Source organism: Dermacentor andersoni, chromosome 2, assembly GCF_023375885.2.
Source record: "Dermacentor andersoni chromosome 2, qqDerAnde1_hic_scaffold, whole genome shotgun sequence".
NCBI classification, from domain to species: Eukaryota; Metazoa; Arthropoda; class Arachnida; order Ixodida; family Ixodidae; genus Dermacentor; species Dermacentor andersoni.
In genome coordinates this window covers 226,341,465-226,364,499 of record NC_092815.1, presented here as the reverse complement: position 1 = coordinate 226,364,499, position 23,035 = coordinate 226,341,465, and the positions used below count along the sequence as shown (strand labels likewise).

General features: G+C 46.7%; 1 protein-coding gene across 1 annotated transcript in view; it reads right to left on the bottom strand.

The window, feature by feature from the left end:
• LOC126539977 (dual oxidase maturation factor 2-like) overlaps positions 1-23,035 on the bottom strand; it is a 449,790-nt gene that overhangs the window by 297,010 nt on the left and 129,745 nt on the right. Inside the window, exon 2 of the mRNA XM_050186802.3 lies at positions 4,288-4,345. Coding sequence (XP_050042759.1) covers positions 4,288-4,345 — 58 coding nt within the window. The remainder of the gene's footprint in view (positions 1-4,287; positions 4,346-23,035) is intronic.

The following is a 23,035-nucleotide window of genomic DNA, read 5'->3' as shown; positions in this document are numbered from 1 at the left end:
AGTAACGAATGCTTCAAAGTGGGTGCATATAATGAGCGCAAAACACGCAATTGGTACGTGTGCTGTACTTTCGTAATGTTGTACGACTGGAAATAATGTTCGGTCGAAGATAACTAATAATCATTTGCGACGTTGCGAATAACTCTTTTGCAATAAATAAATGTACTGGAATACTAACAAATAAATACTTGAACTACCTGCCCGCCTGCATCGTCTCGATTCCTGAGCGCGAAGCTTTCGAATCTGGGCTTCTTCATCACCTATGTTAAAAGTCTCCTTTTTTATTGATTTGTATAAATATTTACCACTCCTATCTGGAGCGCCTCGCCGGCCCTGATAGTAACCAAACAAACAAACAAACAAACAAATAAATAAATAAATAAATAAATAAATAAATAAATAAATAAATAAATAGTAGTTCTTTGTGTAGTAACCATACCAAACTGCAATACTTATTATGTGAAGCAAATTGTCCAGAATAAACTTATTTCGCTTGCAATGGAAGATTGGCATGCCAACGCGAGAGCGCTCCTGTTGTACCCATTGAATGTTTTTTCACACAAATTGTCAATGTGGGAATTCCAAGTGAGATGCGAGCTAAGTGCAACGCAATAGATTTTATGCTCAATGGTAATTTCAATTCTGTGTCTGTTACAGTATCTATCCTTTTCTTAGTAAATTATTTTGGGCAAAGAAAAAAGTACTTTTTTTTAGTTGGGTTAATGTTAAGACACTGAGAATAGGGCCAAAATACTAGTTTCTCAAGGACGTGATTACATCTTGACGCTAGATCACTTTCATCAGGGCCAGACAGCAAGATAGCGGTGTCATCCACATATATAATAAAGTTTGAGCTTGTATTATTACTGACAATATCGTTTATGATTAGATTTAACAAAACAGGACCGTAAATACTGCCTTGGGCAAATCACCTTTTCTAAGAAGGGGACATGAATGGTAATTGCCGATACACACACATTGAGCCCTGTTGGATGAATATGAACGGAACAATTCGAGCTGTCTACCACGAACTCTGTAACCTGAGAGTTTTTGTATGAGTACACTACGGTTGAGTGCATCGAAGGCCTTACTATAATCGATGAAAATACCTAGAGTGATATGCTTATTTTCAATGTTCTGTAGCACGCTTCCGTTTAGACTTTACAAGGCTTTTTAAGTAGAATGGCATTTCCTAAAACCGAACTGGGAGTCGGAATGTATATTTATTTTTTAAAGAACATGGTTAATCAAGAAAACATCTTTTCTAAGCCTTTGGAAAAAAATTGGTATTACTGATATTCGCGTGCGAGTTTTTGCCTAGTCCTCATTGGCACATCTGTAATTAACAGAAGCTTCGGTATTTTCATTGCATGAGGAAATTGACCTAATTGGACACCAAGATTAATTATTTAAGGGAGCACAGACGTAATGTATTGAAAAACGTATTTTATCGGTTTTACCTGCAGGTTCTCTATACCGGACGCCTTGCTTTTCTTTAGACCTATAAATGTTGGACAGATTTCAGCTTCACTTATATCATAATAAGCAAAGCTTTGAGCACGGCAATTATTTGATGATCTGATAACCCATAGGCTGCAATCTGGCAGAACATGTTCAAGAATCATGGTTAGAAACGCGTTTCTTACACAAAGAAGAAATTAATGATGCATGCTCTTTTTGTAAAGTTTATCACGATTTTGAAAACCACTGTTACCTCTCGGGGGGACTGGTGCTGTTACGCACAGGTTGTGTCTACACTGTACGCCATCAATTATTCAGACAATTTCTCGTGGCCAAACAACGCAATAGAAACACTTTCACGGGAAAAAAGCGACTAGACGCGGCGCTGTGTCGTGTCCCTGCTTTCTCCCATGTACGTGTTTCCCTTACGCCATTTACCACCATGAATTCGAGCACCTCAATTTAGAGTGCTTCTACAATTTACAGTGCAGGCTTTTCGGCATACCACTCAAAATCGGGTGTGGTCGAACTCATTGATTCTGTGTGGCAGTGCTTGTCTGCTTCTTGCACTGTAAAATATTTTTGAGCATTTTGTTTAACGAAGCATTCAAAGCATAAAAGTTAATGTAGGCCATTCTTTAACGCATAAAGTTCCAAATTGCTTTAAAATTTACTCCGTAGAGTGCAGCGGCAAAGCGGTTGCCTTAAGTAAGATTTTCTCTTCCACAACATGGGCGCTATAACATAAAGCTATTCCGAATTTTTCTATTCCAATTCTGCAATCAGCCCTCCGCGATTGCTCAAAAACGTTTTTTCGACCACCCCCACTTCGCCTGTCACGCGACGTCCTGAAATCCGCGATAGCTACCCATCTGATATGACGTGTACACACTGGTTATGCATAATTTGACTCAACAAAAGAAAAATAGTTATTAATGATTCGACTGCTTTTTCGCCATTAGCCCTCGGCTATTGGTCAAAAGTTTTCGGGCTGCACCCACTTCACCTCCCTGTCACACGACGTGAAAAAACCGCGAAAAATCACCGCGTCAAAGTGACGTGTACGCGTTAAAGATGCATTAATATGCCAAACAAAACTGAATTTTCTTATGAATAGCCGCAGGCTGCCCCGTTCCGAAAGGAATAACAGATGTCTGCCGGAGAGCATGCGTTTAGTTGCGTATAATAAAACTTTAAGCGTGACCGTGCAACGTTTTCGAGCACTTTCGGCACGTTTACGACCTCGTCCTGCCAACTCTTCTTTGCTGAGGATCCGTAGTAGCGTCATTCTTAAGCTTCTGTTGCATGCCATCGCGATTTTTGACCAGCCGCCGCAGGCTAAGTAAGGGAAAGTAGACCAATCGCAGACGCCGTCACCACCCTCTTCATCGGGTTATCGATATTTAGTGCAGTGGCTAGGCCCCGACGAATCCCTCTACACTTATGCGTGATCCTCGCCTCTTGTCAGCTAATTAGATAAGACAAGCAGCATTTTGACGTCAGGACGTCAGGCGGTTACACAAATTTGACGTCAGGAGATTGGAATAAAAACATATTGGAATAGTTTTACGTTATAGGGCCACATATCTCTTGAAGCTGAGAAAGCATTGCTTCTTATCGCCGCAGTCACCCAACGCGCACCTTTTACGTTCCCTTGAAATCGCAAGCAAATCGGAGAAGCAGAAGTGACTGGACAGCAAAATGTCTGTAATTGTCCGAAGAGGCCTTTTCACCTGAGCTAACTGAACTGCCTCGAACGCTTAAGCGTGCTAAGCAAGAAGTGTTTATGGCTTTTGAGTCCGACAAAAAGGGTCTAATCTTACTGAAGGATCTCTCAAATCACGAAGCTATTTCTGGAAGCTACTTCCATGGAAATGGATGTGCGCCCGTAATCCCGGTGTATCTGCTTACATGTTACCTACGTTTAAATGAGTACACTACATTTCTTGACATTTTCTGAAAATATTCCCGTCTGAAGCGGCTGCTGTCTGATGTCACTCGTTACTCACGGCACGTGAGTCACCTGTGAAACAGCATGTCTAAGTATAAAGGCGTAGAATACAACTTACAGGCGCGATTTTCGCACCTTCGCTCTCGCTAGCGTGATGATGATGATGACGATGGCAAACTTCATTTAGCGCGATCTCCCACTCATGCATCGGTTCAAGCGCTATCAGGTTTCATTATGCAAGCTGGTCTTGTTCGAGCTACTGCGATGTCCCTCAAGGCCACTGTGTCTCCCGGCGCGTCAGGCAGCGTGGCCACGCGAGGTTCGTCGCAGTGGCGCGACCACTGCGAGACGGAGGCGTGCTCGTTCGGCGCAGCGGTTCGGCTCGACGCGGGCGCCAAGCACGCGTCGCTGTCCTCGCGGAGGTGGGTCTGCCGCCGCATAAAACACATTGGCATGCATTCTTTTCCAACGAAACATAAACAACTCGATTCGACCGAAGAAAGTGTCAAGGCCAAACTAAGCACCGCGTATAATACACAAAATTCTTAGAAAAGCCGTATTCAGTAATTATTATCAATGAACTGACCTACAAATTTGCAATTTTAGGCACAAGTTACACATAGCGTAGCCCATATTTTTCAATGTATCCAACTGGTGGACTCTTCAGTGCTTCCGGGTAGCGGGGCAACTTAGTAAGCATTTTATAAATCACTTTTAAACAGGCCAAAATGAAGCCAAACCCATGCTGCTATTACATTTTAACACTCATGAGTTTCTTTAATGCTTGCTTCCCAATTATTTAGTTTTTCTGCAAGAAAATATATTCCAGAGAGGTTGGTTAAGACAGTAGAGCAAAAGCAATGTTTGGTACTCACTTAGTACGACAGCCCCGACAAGCAGGCTTATTGTGACGCTGATGAAGGTTGATAATTTCTGCGAAAAAAAAGAGAAAGCAATTCAGTTTCTCTGTCTTTCTTTTAGTAGGACATCATCGAAGACAAGTGCAACACCTTCTTTATAGCCATTTTCTAAGAGTTACTATTTTGTGATCGTTTCGCCTTTTCGCCGTAGCGGCAACAGAGGGCGCGCGTTCTGGCGGGCGTGAGCATTCGCTCGTGCAATGGGCAGCGCGCTAATGACAAATTTTGTTCCTGTGCGAATATATCCGGTTTCCATTGCTGAAATCCAAAGGCAATATCGAATGCCGAAATTGTCTTTTTACAAAAGCGCTGGAAAGATTTCACCGACAATGTCGTATTTGAGAAAAAAAAATTCTATTCTACTATACGTAGCAAGGAAATTTTTTGTTTGCGGAAATATGTTATTTCAAAAAATTCACGACTGTTCTTCAACTCCGTTACTCTTCAACACAATCAAGTATTACCACTCAGTACAGCACTGTAACATCATGTGAAATATAACGATTGGTAGTCAGTTTACATGAAATTGTTGCATTGATAGCGGTGTTTTCGCAAACGTGCTGCTCACAAATTAAGAACGCTTTAAAAACGCCGTACCACGTGTCTACTTCCTACGCTGTAGTGGTTCCATATGAGTCTTTCATAATTATTGCAAAACACAGGGAATGCGGGAGAGGGAAATTTAAGAGGATGAGCAAAACGAGAACAAGGTGAAAGCAGGAGCCAACGTTTCGACAAGTGGATTCCTCGCCACAGTATAGATAGGTGGGGTTCCTCTAGAAGGGAGAGGGTGTAAGGCGGGAGGGTACGGCAACGAGGGAAGGTGTCCTAGCGTGTCGAATTGAGAGTAAAGAAATGCTGTGCACAAGGCCAGGGCCACCCCCCCCCCCCCCCCTCTGTCAACCACGTGTCAGCCGACATGTCAACAGCGTCTGACACGCCGTCTGAAAAAAAAAGTAAAGGAAAGGGAAAAAATAAAAAACGGGGGGGGGGGTACGCCAAGAAACCAAACTAATTGTTGTTGCCTATAGCTTGAAATTTAGCATAGCGAATAGATTCTAAAGCTCCCTTTGAAACGGTTGCCTATTGGTTACGAGAAATAATTCCAAAAGCTATTGCAAAAACTAAGCATTATACTTAATAACACTTTTCTTGTTGACTGGATCTGTAGCTTTTTTTTTATAACACTACACAGTATGTTTATTTTCATTCAACTCCGCTGACGCATCCGCATCTTTCAGAGTACTCAAAGGTCTATTGTAGTGCCTTTTTGTTGCTTTATGTTACCCACATTCCAAACTCTGTTTCGGTGAAAATTCGGCGTTACACTGACGACTGTGTTCTCTGCAATGTTATTTCTACACCTAATGACCAGAACACTCTGAATAAGACTCTTATAAATTTTTATGAGTGGTGCGAACTGTGGCAAATGAAGATTAACTTTACAAGGACAGTTGTCATATCCTTTCACAGCCATGCAAATTGCTTATATTTCAACTACTCCTATAGCTCTACTTTTCTGCAACTCGCCTCTGAATATAAGTACTTAGGCCTCATTTTCACTACATGGTTATCCTAGTCACAACATATTCTAATAACTTGTTACAAAGCAGTAAAAAACATGGTTACCTGACACAAACCCTACGTGTTGCCCCGAAAGAAACACAACTCATTACATACAAAACACTTGTAAGACCTATTCTTGAATATGCTGCTACCATATTGAACCCTACAAAATTTCGGACATTCACAAAATTGAATATGTTGTGAAAAAGGCGATTCGCTTCTATACCGCCGCTATGAGAGAATGTTTTCCCCATCATCTCCTCTTCATATGATTGGTTTGACCCCTCTTTCCCACCGTCGTCGCATTGATTCTCTGAAACTTCTAAGCTCTGTTTTATTCTCCACATTATGCCTTCTCTAACACATACCAGACACAAGCAAACCCCTAATCAAAGAAACATCAACCAGTTAAAGTTATCGGTCTTTTTCGCTCCCGCTAACACTCTTAAATACCGTTTTCTTCCCAGGACTATTAAACTCTGGAATCATCTGCCTGGCTCCATCCGTTGCTTACCACAGAAATAATTTACGGATTCTATTGAGTACTCACTTTAACCACGTTCTCACGTACTTCTCTCATGTATTGTGCTTCGCATTTGCCCCATTGTATTCACCCGCTCCTGCAATAGCCCTTTCTGGGTTGCGGTATCTGTAAATAAATAAATAAATAAATAAATAAATAAATAGGTGGACATTTCATTTGATTTGTGTCACATGTGTGACACCTATACAGCTCGATATCTTGCATCGGCCTGTGTCCACTGACTTTCCTCTCACAAGACAGTGAGTAGCGTGCCAAACTTCTTCCTCGTCCAGTCTTTCTTCTCTAAACCAAAAATGAACGCGGGCTGCCTGTCATTCAGTGTGGGGTGAAGACTTTGTACTCAAGACTTCGTACTCGAGGCTGAAACGCGGCAAGAAAATTTATTTTTTCTGTTATGTTGCCCGTAGGCACCCCTCGTCAATAAAGGGCTAGGGCAATACAGGCATTCCTCTAGCTTCGGTCGAATTAGGCGATAATAAAGTAGGAATTTAACACTTGCGGGATCTTCTTTCAGGTTGCCTTTTAGAAAACACAGTATACAAAACGCGGAGACAGCTATAAATTAACGTAACCGCTTCAGGAGAGGTTGCTAGACAGAATGGCACCTAAATAATCGTGGTTAGTAATTTCTTAAAGGGGGGAATAGCCCAACATGCAGCTATAAGAGAGCGATGTCCTTTTACGAGATATGAAAAAGAAAAGAATGCAGAAACCACTCCAATTGTCTAAGTATGCGTAAGTACACCCCCAAATTTCAGTTGGCCCACTCCCAAACATCAAGTTGGCCCACCACCAAATTTCAGTTGACCCAGGTCCAAATTTCAAGTTGGCAGAACAACAACACGAGCACTACTCCGATCGTCGTCTTCATCGTCTTTCTGGCACATTCTTCCATGCTGGGCAGGATGCGTGCTTCAGTGCGCGGGAAAAGCCCGTAACAATACCGCGGTCGCCGATGAGAATAGACAGTTCACCATGTCGTAGAACGACGTGGCGTACAAAGAACTTGCCCACTTCATACGAGTTTGCTTGCGGAATAGCTTTGGTTTCGGTGTACCGGGTTAAGTAGTCGGTAGCGACGACTATCCATTTGTTGAGCGAAGAAGTCACTGGGAATGGCCCAAGTAAATCCATCCCTATTTGTTGGAACAGTGCTTGAGGAGGGTCCATAGGGTGGAGAAAGCCAGCCGGTTTAACTGGTGGTTTCTTGCGGCACTGACAATCACAGCAGGTCTTCACGTACCATTGCACATAAGAAAAAAGCCGGGGCCAGTTATACTCCTGTGCTATCCTTGTCAATGTCTTAGCGAATCCCAGGAGTCCCGCGCATGGCTCATCATGGCAGGTTTGCAAAATGTCTTGGCGCAGCGCCGACGGCACGACAAGGAGGTACGTATTTGGACCGCTTGCGGAATGTTTCCTGTAAAAGTCGTTGTTGTGCAAATAGTACAATTATAAGCCGCGCACGAGCGAGCGGTGTAAAACACCTTCAACTCCTTGAAGGTGTTCAATCAGCGGCAGCGCAGGGTCAGCGCACTAGTGCCCAGCCATCTTTAGGGCGTCGATAACGCTGACTCATTGCAAGTCATGGTCAGGGCCCAATGACGTCGTAGGGAGTTGTGGCCGTGGAAAACAGTCAGCGTCAGTGTGCTTTCTTCCAGATCGGTAGACAACTGTTGTGTCCTATTCTTGTAAGCGCAGGCTCCAACGGGCCAGTCTGCCTGAAGCATCCTTGAGGTCGGCAAGCCAGCACAGGGCGTGGTTTTGATCGCTGACAGCCTTAAAGGTTCTACCGTACAAGCAGGGTCTGAATTCACCAATTGCCCACACAACCGCTAAGCATTCTTTTTCAGTGGTTGAGTAGTTTTTCTCAGCCTTGGTGAGACTGCGGCTTGCATAAGCAATGGGGAGTTCCGCACTAGCTTGCCAATGCACAAGGACTACGCCGAGACCCCTATGCGTATTTCCAATATACCAGTCAGAACCTTTCCCCTTCAGAGACAGTGATCACCAAATGAGGCGTCCGTGCACAGTGCCTCACCGCGCAGGCAGTCAGCGGCGGAGCGTAAACAAACTCGACCCCTTTCCGCCACGCCAGAACGCCTAGGGACCAACGCACGCAACACGCGCAAGGAAACTTCTCCACCGTAGTGCTTAGGCAGAGTCACATATTCAAGGAGCAAAGGCCCCCAGATTTTCTCTCTCGCGCCCGCTCTTATCGCGTGTGCGCAGATACGCCGAGCGCCATCAAAAGCACCACACCCCGCTGTACCTACAAGCAATTGTAAAAACGCGACCCGTATTGCTGGCGTCAGTATGAATTTCCGTGTCAGCGTCTTCCTCGTAAGGAGCAAGTATTGGGGCGCTTGCAAACGATTGCGCATTTCATTGAGCGACTGCAGCTGCTCGTCCGCCCATATGAAAGGCACATCTTCGCGTGTAAGCCGTGTCAGAGGCTCAGCAATTCTCGAGAATCCCTCGACCAAGCGCCTATGTAATGCACACAAAACAAGGAAACGGACAACGTTCTTGTCTGTGGGTGGCGAAAACTCAGCGACGGCAGCTAACTTGTCGGCGTCTGGTCGGACGCGTTTAGGACCAACGACATGGCCAAGAAATTTGAGCTCTTGGAACACGAAGTAGCCTTTATCAGGCTTCATGGTGAGGCCGGAAGTATGGATCGCAGCGACGACACTCTCGTGTCGTGCAGGATGTTCGTCAAGCGTGCTCGAGAACACGACGACGTCGTCCAAGTATACGAGGCAGGTTTGCCATTTGAGTTCAGCAAGCACGGTATACCTCATCCGCTGAAAGGTAGCCGAAGGGGAGAACTTTGAACTCATAAAGCCCGTCAGGTGGAACAAAGGCTGTTTTTCACAATCCTGTTCATCAACTTCGATTTTTCAATATCCTGATTTAAGATCCAACAAAGAATAAAAACTTGACATGTTGGAGACGATCCAATGCCTCGTCGATGCGTGGCAATGGATAAATATCGCGCTTGGTGACACGGTTGAGCTTTCTACAATCTACACAGAAGCGTAGCGTGTTGTCTTTCTTTCTGATTAACGCTACAGGGGAGGCCCACGGGCTTGTGGACGGCTGGATCACGTCGTCTTGGAGCATCTTTTTCACCTGATGCTTCATCGCTTCCTTTTCCACTGGAGACACTCTGTAAGAATGCTGACCAACAGGACATGCGGACTTGTCAGTAATAATGCGGTGCTTTGTGATGGACGTGCGCCGCACTTTGGATGACGTTGAAAAACAGTCGGCAAATTCATTCACGAGACTCAGTAGACGGTCTTTCAGATGGTCTGGCAGAGCAGCGTTAACGTGAAACCGTTCTTTTATGCTGGGTAACTCGGATTGCTGAGACGATGCGATTTCCAATGTGACAATGTCAGTAACATCAATGATCAATGATCAAGAAATGCAATTGTCGTTCCTCGCGGTACACGCCGATACTCGTTGCTAAAGTTTGTTAGCAAAACGAATGCAAATTTATTTTGCACCTGAAGAAGCCCTCTGGCTATGCAAATGTGGCACTCAAGAAGCAGGGGGCTGTCTGCCTCAGGAATTTATTCATTTATTTTTTTTTTGAATACCCTAAAGGCCCCGAAAGGCATTACTAAGGGGGATATACAATTCACACATGATGTGTCAATCCAGTAAAAACGACTGAAGACAACAATCAAGCACATATTTCGGGAAAAGAAACAGTTTGTAAAAAAAAGCAGAAAAAGAAAGAAAAGAAATTAGGGTGAGAGTACAGGGTACATATATTTTCTATACATGGCACGCTTCAACAAGGCACACGCGGCAGGCGGCTGTTCGAAAACTGCACATTTGGATATATATATATATATATATATATATATATATATAACACAGGCCAGGGAAGGAGTGGCAGGTGAACATTTTATACATTAAAAAATGTGGGCCAGGCAGACTTGAAGGCAGACGGCAATTCCTTCGGCGTCGTCCTCCATGTCGCGTCGGACAAGGTTAAGCACGCTGCTCTTAGGTGGAAACGTGACTTGATCGTCAGCAGCGCGAAGCGCGATGTCACGATCGTTGTCATTGCTGTTCGCTATGGCTTGAGTAGTAGCGAAGCTGCTTCTAGACTCTTGCAGGTCGATGATGGCGCCGTTCGTCTGAAGAAAATTCAAGCCAAATATAAGGTCCTCCGAACATTCAGCAAGAATGACGAAGTCACCGATGTACGTGAAGCCCCGAATGTTGACTCGTGCCGTGCAACGGCTCATTGGAGTTACGAGGTGCCCTCCTGCAGTACGAATTTGAGTTCCAGTCCATTGCGTCGAAACTTTGTTCAGTGTGCGCGCGAGATTCTGGCTTATAACAGACGTGTACGCACCCGTGCCGATTAGCGCCGTGACTTCGTGGTCATCTATAGCAACTGGTACCTCGCAAGATAGTGACACCGAACTACACTGCTTTCTCTGCGTCTCAACTACGTTATATAGCGTTCGTCATAGTGGAGGATCTTCAGCGTTCGCAACGTCAGCGACTTGAGCTCCGCAGGTCGCTGGACTCAGTTTTCCCTGGAGGCAGGACTGGGTGAGCAACGCCTTGCGCTCGGCGTGAAGACGGGGCTGGAAAACCTGTTTCAGGCGGCTGACGGTGACCGGGGGTCACGGAATCGTGGGTAAAACGAGGTCCTGGCGTCCGCGAGGTAGGCTTCAATCTCCAGGGGACGTTCATCATTGCGCGGGCACGGCACATTCAATGAAAGTCTACGGAGCCCAGCTCGGCGGTATTGACACGCCCTGTAGAGGTAATCGGCTTCACCGTAAAGAAAACACAAGACCCTCCGGACTGCAGTGCGCCACACATCGCTCTTGCGGGGTGGTCGTGTTTCAGCCATGAATGACATGCGGCGAGTCCTGAAGTCCCTAGTTGCTTGTTCAACGGCGCGCACACCATGTAAGCCCGGGACGTTGCGCACATCGTGAAAAATTGGAGACAACGAACTTCGCGCAGCTTCCACATACGACAAGTGAGGCTGTGGCTGCCGTAGTTCGTGCTTTGGCGTCTGGTTTCACTCCGGGACTTGTACTGCCAGCCTGATTTCCTCCCGGACAACCTCAGCCAGAGTGAGTCGCGGTACCGATACCGGAGCCACCTGAAGCTTTTGGAGCTCTTCTCGAACAACAAGTCTAATGAGCTCCCGCAAGGTGTCGGTATTGTCCAAGGCTATAGTGAAAGGGCCACGAAATAGGGTCAGCACGTCGCGGTTGTACTGTCTTGTCCGCTGCTGCAGTGCGGTTTCAATTGATATGGCTTCCGCGAAAAACTCTGCAACGGTCTTTGGTGGGTTGCGTATTAGGTCACCAAATAGCTCTTGGTTGACACCGCGCATCAAGTTCCTTAGCTTCTTTTTTTCCGGCATGGATGGATCTGTGCATCGAAAAAGTCGGCACGTATCTTCGACAAAGATTGCGACGCTTTCGTTCGGCCGCTGTACTCTCGCCTTAATTGCAGATTAAGCTCGCTCCTTGCGATCGAGGCTGGCGTATGTGCTGGTTAGCTGCCGTCGGAATTCGGCCCATGTCGATAGGGCCACCTCACGGTTCTCAAACCAGGTCCGCGCAGAGTCCTCGAGGGCAAAATAGGCGTTGCGTAGCTTGCGCTCTGGAGTCCAGCCGTCGAATTCTGCGACACGCTCAAAGTGATCGAGCCAGTCCTCTACATCCTCGAAGGTGTCCCCATGGAGAATGTGAGGATTCGCGGCTGGTTGAGGACGACCTCGGTCGGCGCAATTCAGGAAGAAGACGGAACTGATGTACTCATCATTCTGACTTGATTGGGTAGAGGCTCGTGCTCAGGTAGCCGTCCTTCAAGTTGACGGCTTGTCCGTACGTGAACGGGAGTCAGCTCGACGGGACTTCGTACTGGGCTTGTATTCGGTGTTCGATCTGGGAGTGGTAGCATGTACCCAGCACATGTAACGTAGATTGAAGACTGAGTCTTACAAAATATACGATCGTCTTTAATGGCGGGCCAGAAGAAGTGCGTGCAGCTAACCCGGTTCCTCATCTTTCATGGCGCCGACCTTTGCGCACGTCGTCCCGCGGTGCGGGAGCGCCACATTATTGTGTACATTTACGTTCGCAGAAATGCGGTGGACGCCCGCAACGGCATCCTTCTCTTTCCTGTCGACCAGGGAACATTTCGCGTCGTACGACGGCGTCTCCATCGGTCGCGTGCGGTTCGTCTTAAACGCGTGAACGGAGTGTGGACGAAGATGAGAACGATGCTGGGCTGGCTCGCGTGCGGCGCTGTGAACTGCTTTCGCTGAGCTATGCATTTGCATTATTCATCTTGCAAATAAACACGATCCATCGCCCCGATTGTCGTGGAAGGTGCGAAGTAAGCCAGCTACTACATAGTGCTGCCTGAGAAACACCGTCTGCCAATGACGGAAGCACAACAGGACTAGCTTCGTCGCAGCCATCGACTTGCGGGCTTGGCACCACTACCTAAAGAAAGGAACTCAAACGGAGACTTCAGCGACCATCCACGAGGGCATCTCGTTACCACTACAGGGAGCCGCGGACCTTCTCAGTAAACCCGGCGACGACTTGGATGAGTGGAGCCGATCCAACGGTTGGAATGCCGCTAGCCAGTTTTCTAACGTGGGGTTGTTCGTTGATTTTACTGCGTTAGTATGGTTTGGGAATCATGAAGACAGGTTGACAACCTCGGAACTATTTGTGGAGGCAATTAACAAATGCTTTGGAGAAGCAGCAATGAAGTAGGAATGGGTGGAGCAGACGTGGCAGAGGGCTCAAGTCACCAGGCAAACTTGCAGAACGTACATTAAGAGATACTGAAGCAGTGGTGGGCCATATTACCAAACGTATTTTTGGGGATGTTTGTCAATTCCTCATCGGCAAGAAGCGTCTAGAATCAGTCGCTGACGTGATTAATCACTGTTAAACTTTTGAGCCTTTTAAAACCCGTCGCATCATTTCGAAGTTCGGACGTCTGACCAACGTCAGGACGGTCGCCACCGTCAATGTCTGCCATGATTCACTACCTGCCGACCTTTCTTCCACCACTCGTCTCGTACGTGAAGAACTAGGTCGGCATGCTTCTGTTCCTGTGCGAGCTAGAGACACGCAGTATGAAATACCATTCGCAACTATCAATGCTGCAAGTTTCGACGAGCGCAACTACTCCAACCGCGGGCCTCGGCTGAGGGCTTGAAATCGAACTTGCAGCTCCTCGCGGACTGGTGTAACAAGTGGGATATGACAATTAATTATGACAAAAGCGTTTATTTACGTGCTACGAATAAGATCAACAAAACGAAATTTGCGTATGGCATTGGGGACAACATAATTAGTCAAGTGGAAGAATACAGACACCTGGGCGGTGACTTTAACGTCTGATCTTAAATGGTGATCCCATATCTCCAACATCTGCTCCTCTGCAAGGAAAAGTCTAGGCTTCATAAAACATCAATTAGGCAGTTCTTCAAACGTACTTAGACTTCAATGCACAAATCAATTGTTAGACCTTCTCTTGAATACGCCAGCATAGTGTGGGACCCATACGCCACAATTAACATAGATAAATTAGAAAAAATCCAAATCTTAGCAGTAAGGTCTATATATAACCGGTATAAGCGAAGGGACGCTTCGTCCGCCATGTTACATCAGGCAGCCCTTGTGCCATTGGCTGAAAGAATAAAGGCTGCCCGACTGCGCTTTTTCCACTCCTTGTATTTTCAAAAACTAGGCATCCAGCCACAGGACTACTTCGAAGGGGGCACAACAAGACCCTCACGACATAAACATAGTCACAGCACCAAGCCAATATTTGCACGCACGAATTTCTTCAAACATTCATTTTTCCCTAAAACAATATCCGACTGGAATCCCCTGCCTCATGACTCACCTCTCTTTTCTTCAACTTTTTGAGAGCCTGTATATAAGTACGTATATGCATGGTTAGAAATGATTACTGTGCATAGTGTGCTTCTTTGTCTACATACCTGTGTTTGGGGCATGCACTCTCACAAAGTGTATTTGCTTTGTAACTTTGTTTAGTTTTGTTATTATACTGTCTGGATGTAAATTGTAAGTTCACCATTGTTGCTGATCCTAAGGCATGGGGCTTACTAACAAATATATGTACCCTCTCCTGCTTTGACCGATCCGGTCTGCAGTATTCTGTAAATAAATAAATAAATAAATAAATAAATTAAATAAATAAATAAATAAATAAAATACCAATGGCTTCTAACGTCGAGTCGCCTCATGAGCTCTGTGACACAGCTACAACAGCGGACCCTCTCCTTTCGTTCCAGAGCACGAGCAGTGTGCCAAATACACTCACAATACCGCGGTATGCCGCGTGAACGGCCCGTGTGCTACCAGTGCGGTGTTCGTGGACACATCCCACGGTTCTGCCCTACGCGATGTCGCCCACGTACGAAATTTTCCGCGTGATCTGCGGCATTTCCACAGTGAAGGCCATGGCCCGATCACACCTACTGACCTTTGGATCCAACTGTCCAGCAGCCCGTCTACCGACAGAAGGCCCGTAGTGACTCCCCCGCCTTTGTGCGAAGCCTAACGCCGCCTCCTACAACGCGTCAGCGACGGTGGCCATCTCGACGGCCCTGGCCGCGGCTTCTACCTCCGCCATTGGGAAACTACCTTGCGCACCCGATGGAGGTGAGGTTGGTGGACGTACTGCATTGCACACAAGTGTGCCTCGACCAGTTTTGATGCTTCAAAACAACGTTCAAGTGCTTGTTGACGATATTCCCACAATCACTTTGATAGACACCGCAGTAGCTGTTTCTGAAATGAGTTTCGTTATCAATTAATGACTTGCAGTAGCGTTACGTTTTATGGAGTCAAACCTACTACCTTTCAGGCAGTGGGCGGCGCGTGTTTGTGTCCAGTCGGTGTATGCATCGTGTGTGTTTGGGTCGCTGGCAAGGCCTTCAAGGCAGAATTGCAGTACTTGCTCATTCCACGCACCGCGTTATTTTTGGCAGTCGACATTTTGCAAGAGTGTTGTGAGACTAGTGTACAGCGGAGCAGGCGAAGTTCTGTTGTCCGCTCTGGTTCAGCAGCCTCGCTGTCGAAGCGGCCACCTCGTTGTAGTAAAATATTCTGTTCTTCCGGCTTCGTCCACGTCCAGCGTGCTAGTTCGTGCTTCGACAACCGACCTGATAACAGTTCATTTGATAGTCTGACTGAGCCGTTGCCCTTGCCTAGTGTGAAGAAAAACATGTTGGTGCCTCGCTACCTTGTATGGCTTACTGGCGGAAAAACACAACTTTGGGTGGTGAACTGTACAGCCAGGTCAGTTATGCTCCCGGAGAGTATGCACCTGGCCCGGTTTGAAAAGGAGTGTGGCATCTGCATTGGAGCCCTAAGCGACTTGCTAAGGTTGACCCTGCTGGTGTCTCTGTTACAGAAGCGGTAAACTTAAAATTGATTAGCAAGTATCTACCCTCGCAGAAGCGCAGAGCCTTAGTTACATTGCTGGCCAGACACGCTAAAGTACTTAATTTTGTACCTAAGGCACAGGGAACTCATATGCCGAGCTCACGCACTCGTCACAACATTGACACCGAATCTGCACGTCCTCTCCAACAGAAGAACGTATAGGGGGTTCCAGCAAGTACGGGTGCCTGCACAAGTAAAAGGAACGGACAGGTTTCTTTTACTTGTGCTCGCGCCTGTATGCTCACCATGCACCAACTGGCCCAGCAAACAACACTACTAAACTCCAACAAATGCCTTACCAAGTTTGCGCGTCGGAGCGCAGAGCCATTTCTGAGCAAGTCAGCGAGATGCTAACATTTTGAAGTTTTTCTTGTAGCGCAAGAAACGCGAAGACGCAAACACACACAGGCGCTACATTAATTATAGGCTTAAGGAGCAGTCTAATAACGTTAACAAGGTTTCGTCAGATGGCTTCCTCGCAATTTCTTGTCATAAGTGTCGATGCGTTCCGCGATTTGAAGATACAGTTATTATCGGGAGAAGCAAATGCGAATTCACACGTCTCATCGTTGAAAGTGCTCGCATTGAAGAGTTTGGCACGGCTTGTGTTAGCCAGTCGTCCTTGTCACTATGACAGTGAAAGTTGCAATTCCTGCGCATGCGTTAAACATAATACTTTTTGCCTAGTCTACAAGTGAGTTGTACTATCATTTGCTCTGTTACCTTGTAAGTAGACACGTGCCTAAAAGCGACAAAATGTGAAGCTGTAGAAGTGGCGTTCGTCCCGGAATAAGATTGTTGTTGGAAGTTGGCAGCTGCGTGTGTCTGTTTGCTCTTCTGCATCCTCGTGTTTTGTTGCACTACAAGAAAAACTTCAAAATGCTACGCCAACAAGCCCAAATACCTACACTGATTGAGATACAAACCGCCGGTGTTATTCGAGAATTGTAGAGTCCCAGGACTGCGCCTGGTACTTTGGTTACGAAAAAGTGTGGGTCATGGAGGTTCTCTGTTGCCTTTCGACGCCTCAACTCTATAACCAAGAAGGACGTCTACTCACTTCCTTGCATCGATGATGTTATCGATAGCTTACATTCGGCGGCTTATTCTCCCTCGGTAAAATTGCGATCCGCGTATTGGCAAACTACTATGGATCCGACTGACAAAGAAAATAGTTTCTTGTAATGCTAGATGGTTTGGTTCAATTAAATGTTATGCCGTTCGGCTTGTGTAATGCCCCCGCTACGTTTGAAAGATACGGGGCCATAATGTTGTGGGGCCTCAAATTGGAAATCTGCTCATTTCACCTGGACGATGTGGTGGTGATCTTTGCCCGAGCATTGTAGGAACATAACCATTGCCGTGATCCTATTCTAACCTGTCTGTAGAAAGTTGCACTGAGATTGAACTCCAAGGAATGTTGTTTTGGAGAACGCGAAACAATATTTCTCGGACACCTTGGGCCCAAAAACGGCCTTAAACCGAATCCACAGAAAGTCGCCTCTGGCAGCAACTTCAAGAAGCCTCAATCTCTCCGGGACCTACAAAATTTTCTGGCACTATGCTCATACTTCCGCCGCGTTATTCCAAATTTTGCTGATAGGGCGCAGCCAATGACTGACTTGCGGCAAAAAGATGTGCCTTTCCACTGCACACCGGATTGTGACTCTGCAGTTACGCCGCTAAACTTCATGCTGACATCGGGGCGGGTGCTACTCCACTTTGATTATTGTGCTCCTACAGAAATTCATACCGATGCCAGCAGAATCGGCGTCACCACAGCGCTCGTCCAACCCTGCCACGACAATGCTGAAGGCGTGCTTGCCTGTGAAAGGCGTTCATTGCGCAAGGCAGAACACAACTACACATTGACGGAACAGGAGTGCCCAGCAGTCGTTCTTGCGATTTACAAGTTTCCCCCGTACATTTATGGCTCTTGTTTCTCAGTCACCACCGACAATTTTTCTCTGTGTTGGTTGGTGGGCCTACGTGACCCCTCTGGCTGACTTGCGCGTTGGGCACTGTGCTTACAAGTGTGACTTTGTAGTGCGCTACAAAAGCGGTAGCTGCCACGCAGACGCTGACTGCCTATCGTGCCTACTTCTACCTAGGACTGAGTGCGACGCTGAAAATTTCGATCAGTATATCGACGCTATCGACGTCCCGTTGCCCGATCTCGCAACATTCTGGAAAGCACAACATGACGACCGTGGCTTAGATCCTCTGTTCGCCCCTGTGAATGAGGACGCCAGCCCAAGCTGGTTTGTGGTCCACGACAACATCCTCTACAAGAAAAATTATTCAGGCCAAGGAGCCCGCCTGTTTGTCGTCGTTCCACAAACTACGTTCCCGCGTTCTTCGCTTCACGCACGGTGACGGAACCTGCGGCCACATGGGCTTTGCCTGAACGTTGCGCTGCATCGAGCAAAGATCCTACTGGTCCAAATGCAACACGGCACACAAAAATATGTCGCGAATTGCGAACAATACCAACGTTTCAAGCGTTCCACGACTATTCAGCACGGACTTCTTCATCGGGTACCGCCTCCTAACCCTCCCTTCGAGGCTGTTGGTGTCGATCTTCTCGGCCCATTTTCACAATCTAACAATGCCAATCGATGGGTAGTTGGTCTTTGTCGACCAACTGCGGCACTACCTGCAGCAACGGCCTTCCACGTATCGCAGTTTATGCTTTGTTTTATAATTCTACGCCCTGAACCTCCCCGAGTCGTCATCAGTGACCGCAGGCGTCAATTCGTCGCCGACGTCGTTGAGCAGATCCTGCATCTGTCTGCCTTCCAGTTCCGCTATGCCCCTCCGTATCACACGCCGACCAATGAACTCCTAGAGCGCACGAACCTTGCGAACATGCTACTCATTTATGTCGATTCCAAGCACGAAAACTGGGACGAAGCACTACCTTTTACAACTTACACCTACAACACCGCGAAGCGTGGCACCACGGGATGCCCTCCGTTTTATCTGCTCTACGCTGGCTCTACTCGCAGCTGTGTCGGCACAATTCTTCCTTCTGTTTTAGACGTGGAAATTTCGGTTGCCGAGACATTGTGCCGAGCAGAAGAAGCCCGTCGCATAGCACGCCTCCGAACTCTGGCATCTCAACAGCGTCCAAAGATCCGTTACGACGCTCGCCACCGGTCTGTGTGTTATACTAAACATGACTTTGTGCATTTGTGGACACCAGTCCGGAAAAACGGTCGGTGCCGGATTTTGTTATGCCGCTACTCCTGTCCATTCGTCATTGTCGACCGCCTCAGTGACGTTACGTATGTAATCCCCAGTGACACAACCTATGGTCACCGCTCCAGAAAAACACATCTGACACATGTCCACGCTTTAAGACAGTCTACAGTCGATTGTCTGAATGACTTGTGCAGAGGGCATCGTCTGCGAACGGGGACGTGAAACGTGAGAGCGGAGATTGGATGAAGAGGAGAACGAAGCTAGGCTAGATATTTCCTGGTCGTCGTTGACTCTTTCTTATAACGGCACAGAGTTTACGAGCGGGGAAATGCAGTCGTTACGCAAACTAAACGGCATTCAGTCGACGTACACCCTGATCACGCGTTAATTAATGGCAGAGCGGAACGCAGGGTTCAAGAGGTGAAATATGCACTAAGAAAGGAGAGCCGGGGCACTCTAGCGTGTCAAGTGTCACTTTTCTATTCAAACAATAAACGCTCCACTCAGAGGCCGCCAAGGCCCCAACGGAGCTGATGCTAGGCATGGAACCTGCGGTGCAGCCTAGCAAGACTGCATCCCAACCTAATGAACGCGGGTCGCCTGCTACCACGACAGAGCTTTCAGTGCGGTGACTCTGTATACGCAAGGAACTTTCGTCAAAATGATAAGCAGCGGGTGGCTGGTGTGCTGCGGCACCGGGATGACACCAGGTTCACACGTTAGATGGAAGAATACACCGACGCCTTCGAAACCACGTGCGGAAGGGCTTGAGATCCAACACCAAGGATTTGAGCAGGTGGGGCGAATGCCTCCACTGTCCTACGGGAACCATCCAGCCTGGTGTCTGCACTTGCCCCGGCCGAATCAATGGCTTTGAGACATTGCCCTCGGCAGCGCCGTCCAGTGTGGCGTTCTGGCATAGATGACTTGGGGGGAGGGATGTGATACCTCCTTAAATGACGTCGTGCGGTGACGTGCCTGCAAAGCAGCGGGGCTTCCGTATCAGCCACGGATAAGAGCGCCGTGGCAAGTTGTACTTAAGGAGTGCTATCGTGCAATAAAACCCTGTTTTTTTTTGCTGCCGCAGCTGTCACTCGGTCATTTCTTTGTTACTGTGCCGTGCCTCAGTAATTTAGCGTTGTTCGTGCGAGCATCAAATAAATCATTCAAATGATTAATTGATTATTACATGCGCAGAACCAAAACATCCAGACCATAATGTGTCAAGAGGGTGTACAACTTGTGCGACTACAAAATCTGTAAGTGTTCGAAATCAACCGTATCTAAGGATGACAGAAAAAAAGAACACTCGAGAAATCGAGAGGGTAGAAAGCACACCTTCACCAAAGGTATTGGCTTGGTAGCCTTCGGTTGAACTAAGCCAAAACCAAACAGCATCCCAAAAACTTTAACGGCTATGAGTAAATGACTACGCAGCAGAAACTTGAACTACAATAGTAATGTGCTTCATGGTCGTGCATAAAATGGGCGGTTTTTACCAAGCTTCTAGAGAGCAGCTGTATAACTTTCCCTTTGAAACCTTAGATCAAGCACATCGGTCGGCACTGCTTTCTCTCTATCTTTACGAGTAGCAGCAGAGCGTGTGCCAAGGTTTCACTGCCACTATAAAGACACGGTCATCTCGGCGAAGCACGCTACTCGCGCGCGCCATCTCGAACACTGCACCCTCTGTCTACGTGACGCTTTCACGAGTTCCCCTTGACTTTATTAGATAACCAGCCGTCCGCGATGTCCGAACGGCGGCGCACTTTTCTCCTTCAGCCGCCACAGCGAGGCGCATTTGCGTAACAGATATCGCTCGTTAGTGGCGTCCCTGAGCTCTTGTGCAGGCCTCATTGTTCAGTGCGCCACCGGAGAGGTGTTTCTCGAGAGCCAGTCTGCATTCGAAACGAACGCCATCGAATGGAAAAGGGAAATAAAAAAGAGCTGCCTTTACTCAAATCATACATAACTATTTTAGGGATTCTTTGACCACTTACGCGTATCATACAATATGCAAACTACGGGAATCCTTTAAATAACGCCAGTTGCTTCTACCCGTTCATTTCACTTAGGCGGAGGCAAAATTTAACTTCGCTGGAGGCGAAACACAACATGTGGCGTGAGAAATCCGCGAAGGAGCGTCCCGTGATTCAAGCACGTGGCAACTCGAAAATGTAGCTTTGGTCACTTTTACCTCTGTCGATAGTAGACCATAATGATAGACCGATTTCTCTGCGAAGAGGACGAAACCCATCGTTTCGCCGACTCCTTTCAATGTACGCAGATACAGCATTCTCACCACCGCGACTCTTCAAAGCATTTCCCTCTGTTAGACGGTCGGTGATCTGCTCTAGATGGCCTATTCAGCACCATTTATTCAATTTGACATCAATCTGAATATAGGATACCTCTCCACATGCATTAAGACTGCGTCTATCTTATCCCGTGCCATAGCAATTTGCGGTGCCCCCACTGCCTTTCTGGTTTATTTTTCACCCTCCACGCTCTGGGCACAGGAGCACGCATTGCCAGAATGCAACGGATATATAGCCTTTATTTTTTATACATTTCCGCATTTACTCAACTGAACTTCAAAGAAACAGTGGCGTCCAGCGCCGGTTTTTCCTCGTGCGGAACAACACCGAAAAGAGTCAAAAAGCTCAAACACACTTGCAAAGTTCGAGAAGTGTCTGAAATAAAAGTGTGCGAGACTTGCAAAAGACCCGCAAATGTGCGACATCGTACGTAGGTCGAACGACGGAACTACATGTATGTATAAACATATAGCTACATATCACCATAGCAGACATGCATACGAAGCCATAGAAACACAAGGAAAGCATACGAGATTTGAGCCTTCTCTATTAAACTCGCGCAATAACGAGAGATATGAAGACAATTTGCTACTTTCGAAGTCTTGTAATTGCAGAAGGAGAAAACTTAGGTGCATAGAAAAAAATGATATAGAATATTATTATGAGGTAGGACATCCTGAAACTGAACTGAATGCGGGAAATTACGAAACATTAAGTTTGACCCTCCCCCCACCCTTGTAGTTCCTTAAAACATGTACCCCTATCTGGTTGGAATTTATTGCGCCATCTGGCTCTCAGAAACCATAGCAACCAAGTTATTGCGTCGAGTAACGCTTTTTTCTTGGTTGTCAGTACTTGCACTTTCATTTATCAATAATGAAATGGGTATTGCAAATTCCTCTTCCATTCATACATACTGCGACAGTTCAATAATGAAACGTCGCTTTTGCCATGTTTCTTTGTCTGCTACTTTCGTGTGGCTGTCTCGTAATATGCATCGTCATGCTAAGCGTCTCAGGGTGTATTGCAAGTGAAGAAATACCACGTAGCGCCGTTAAAATTCACTAGCTCGGTTTTCTTCATTTTTATTGCGGTTAAGTGCTAGAAATCGGGCTTCCATTGTCTGTTCTTCCTTCCATTCTGTTAAGCTGACTTTTGTCGTCGTTAGGCCGCATCGTCATGGCTACAGCGCAAACAAAATGAAATCTTCTGTCGCATAAATCTGATGCTTGACTGCGCTCGCCCACTAGAGTGAACTACACAAGAACCAAGCAGTGTACGGATAGGAAGGAGGTCGTTGGAAAAAAATATAATCTTCTGAAGTAACAATTTCACAACAAGAACTGTAGTGGACAAGGCATACATTGTGTGCATCGCATATAAGTTGTTCCAGACAATATCACGGTGTGTGAGTGTGCAATTCATCGTCACGCTCATGAAAATAGCGTTGCTAGCACTGAGAACGCATACGTGACAATGATGATGATGAGCCTCATACATGGAACACATACACAGTGGTGGATGCGCCGCGAATAAAAGTGTAATAGCTATAATCACATTCTAAATATTATAACAAA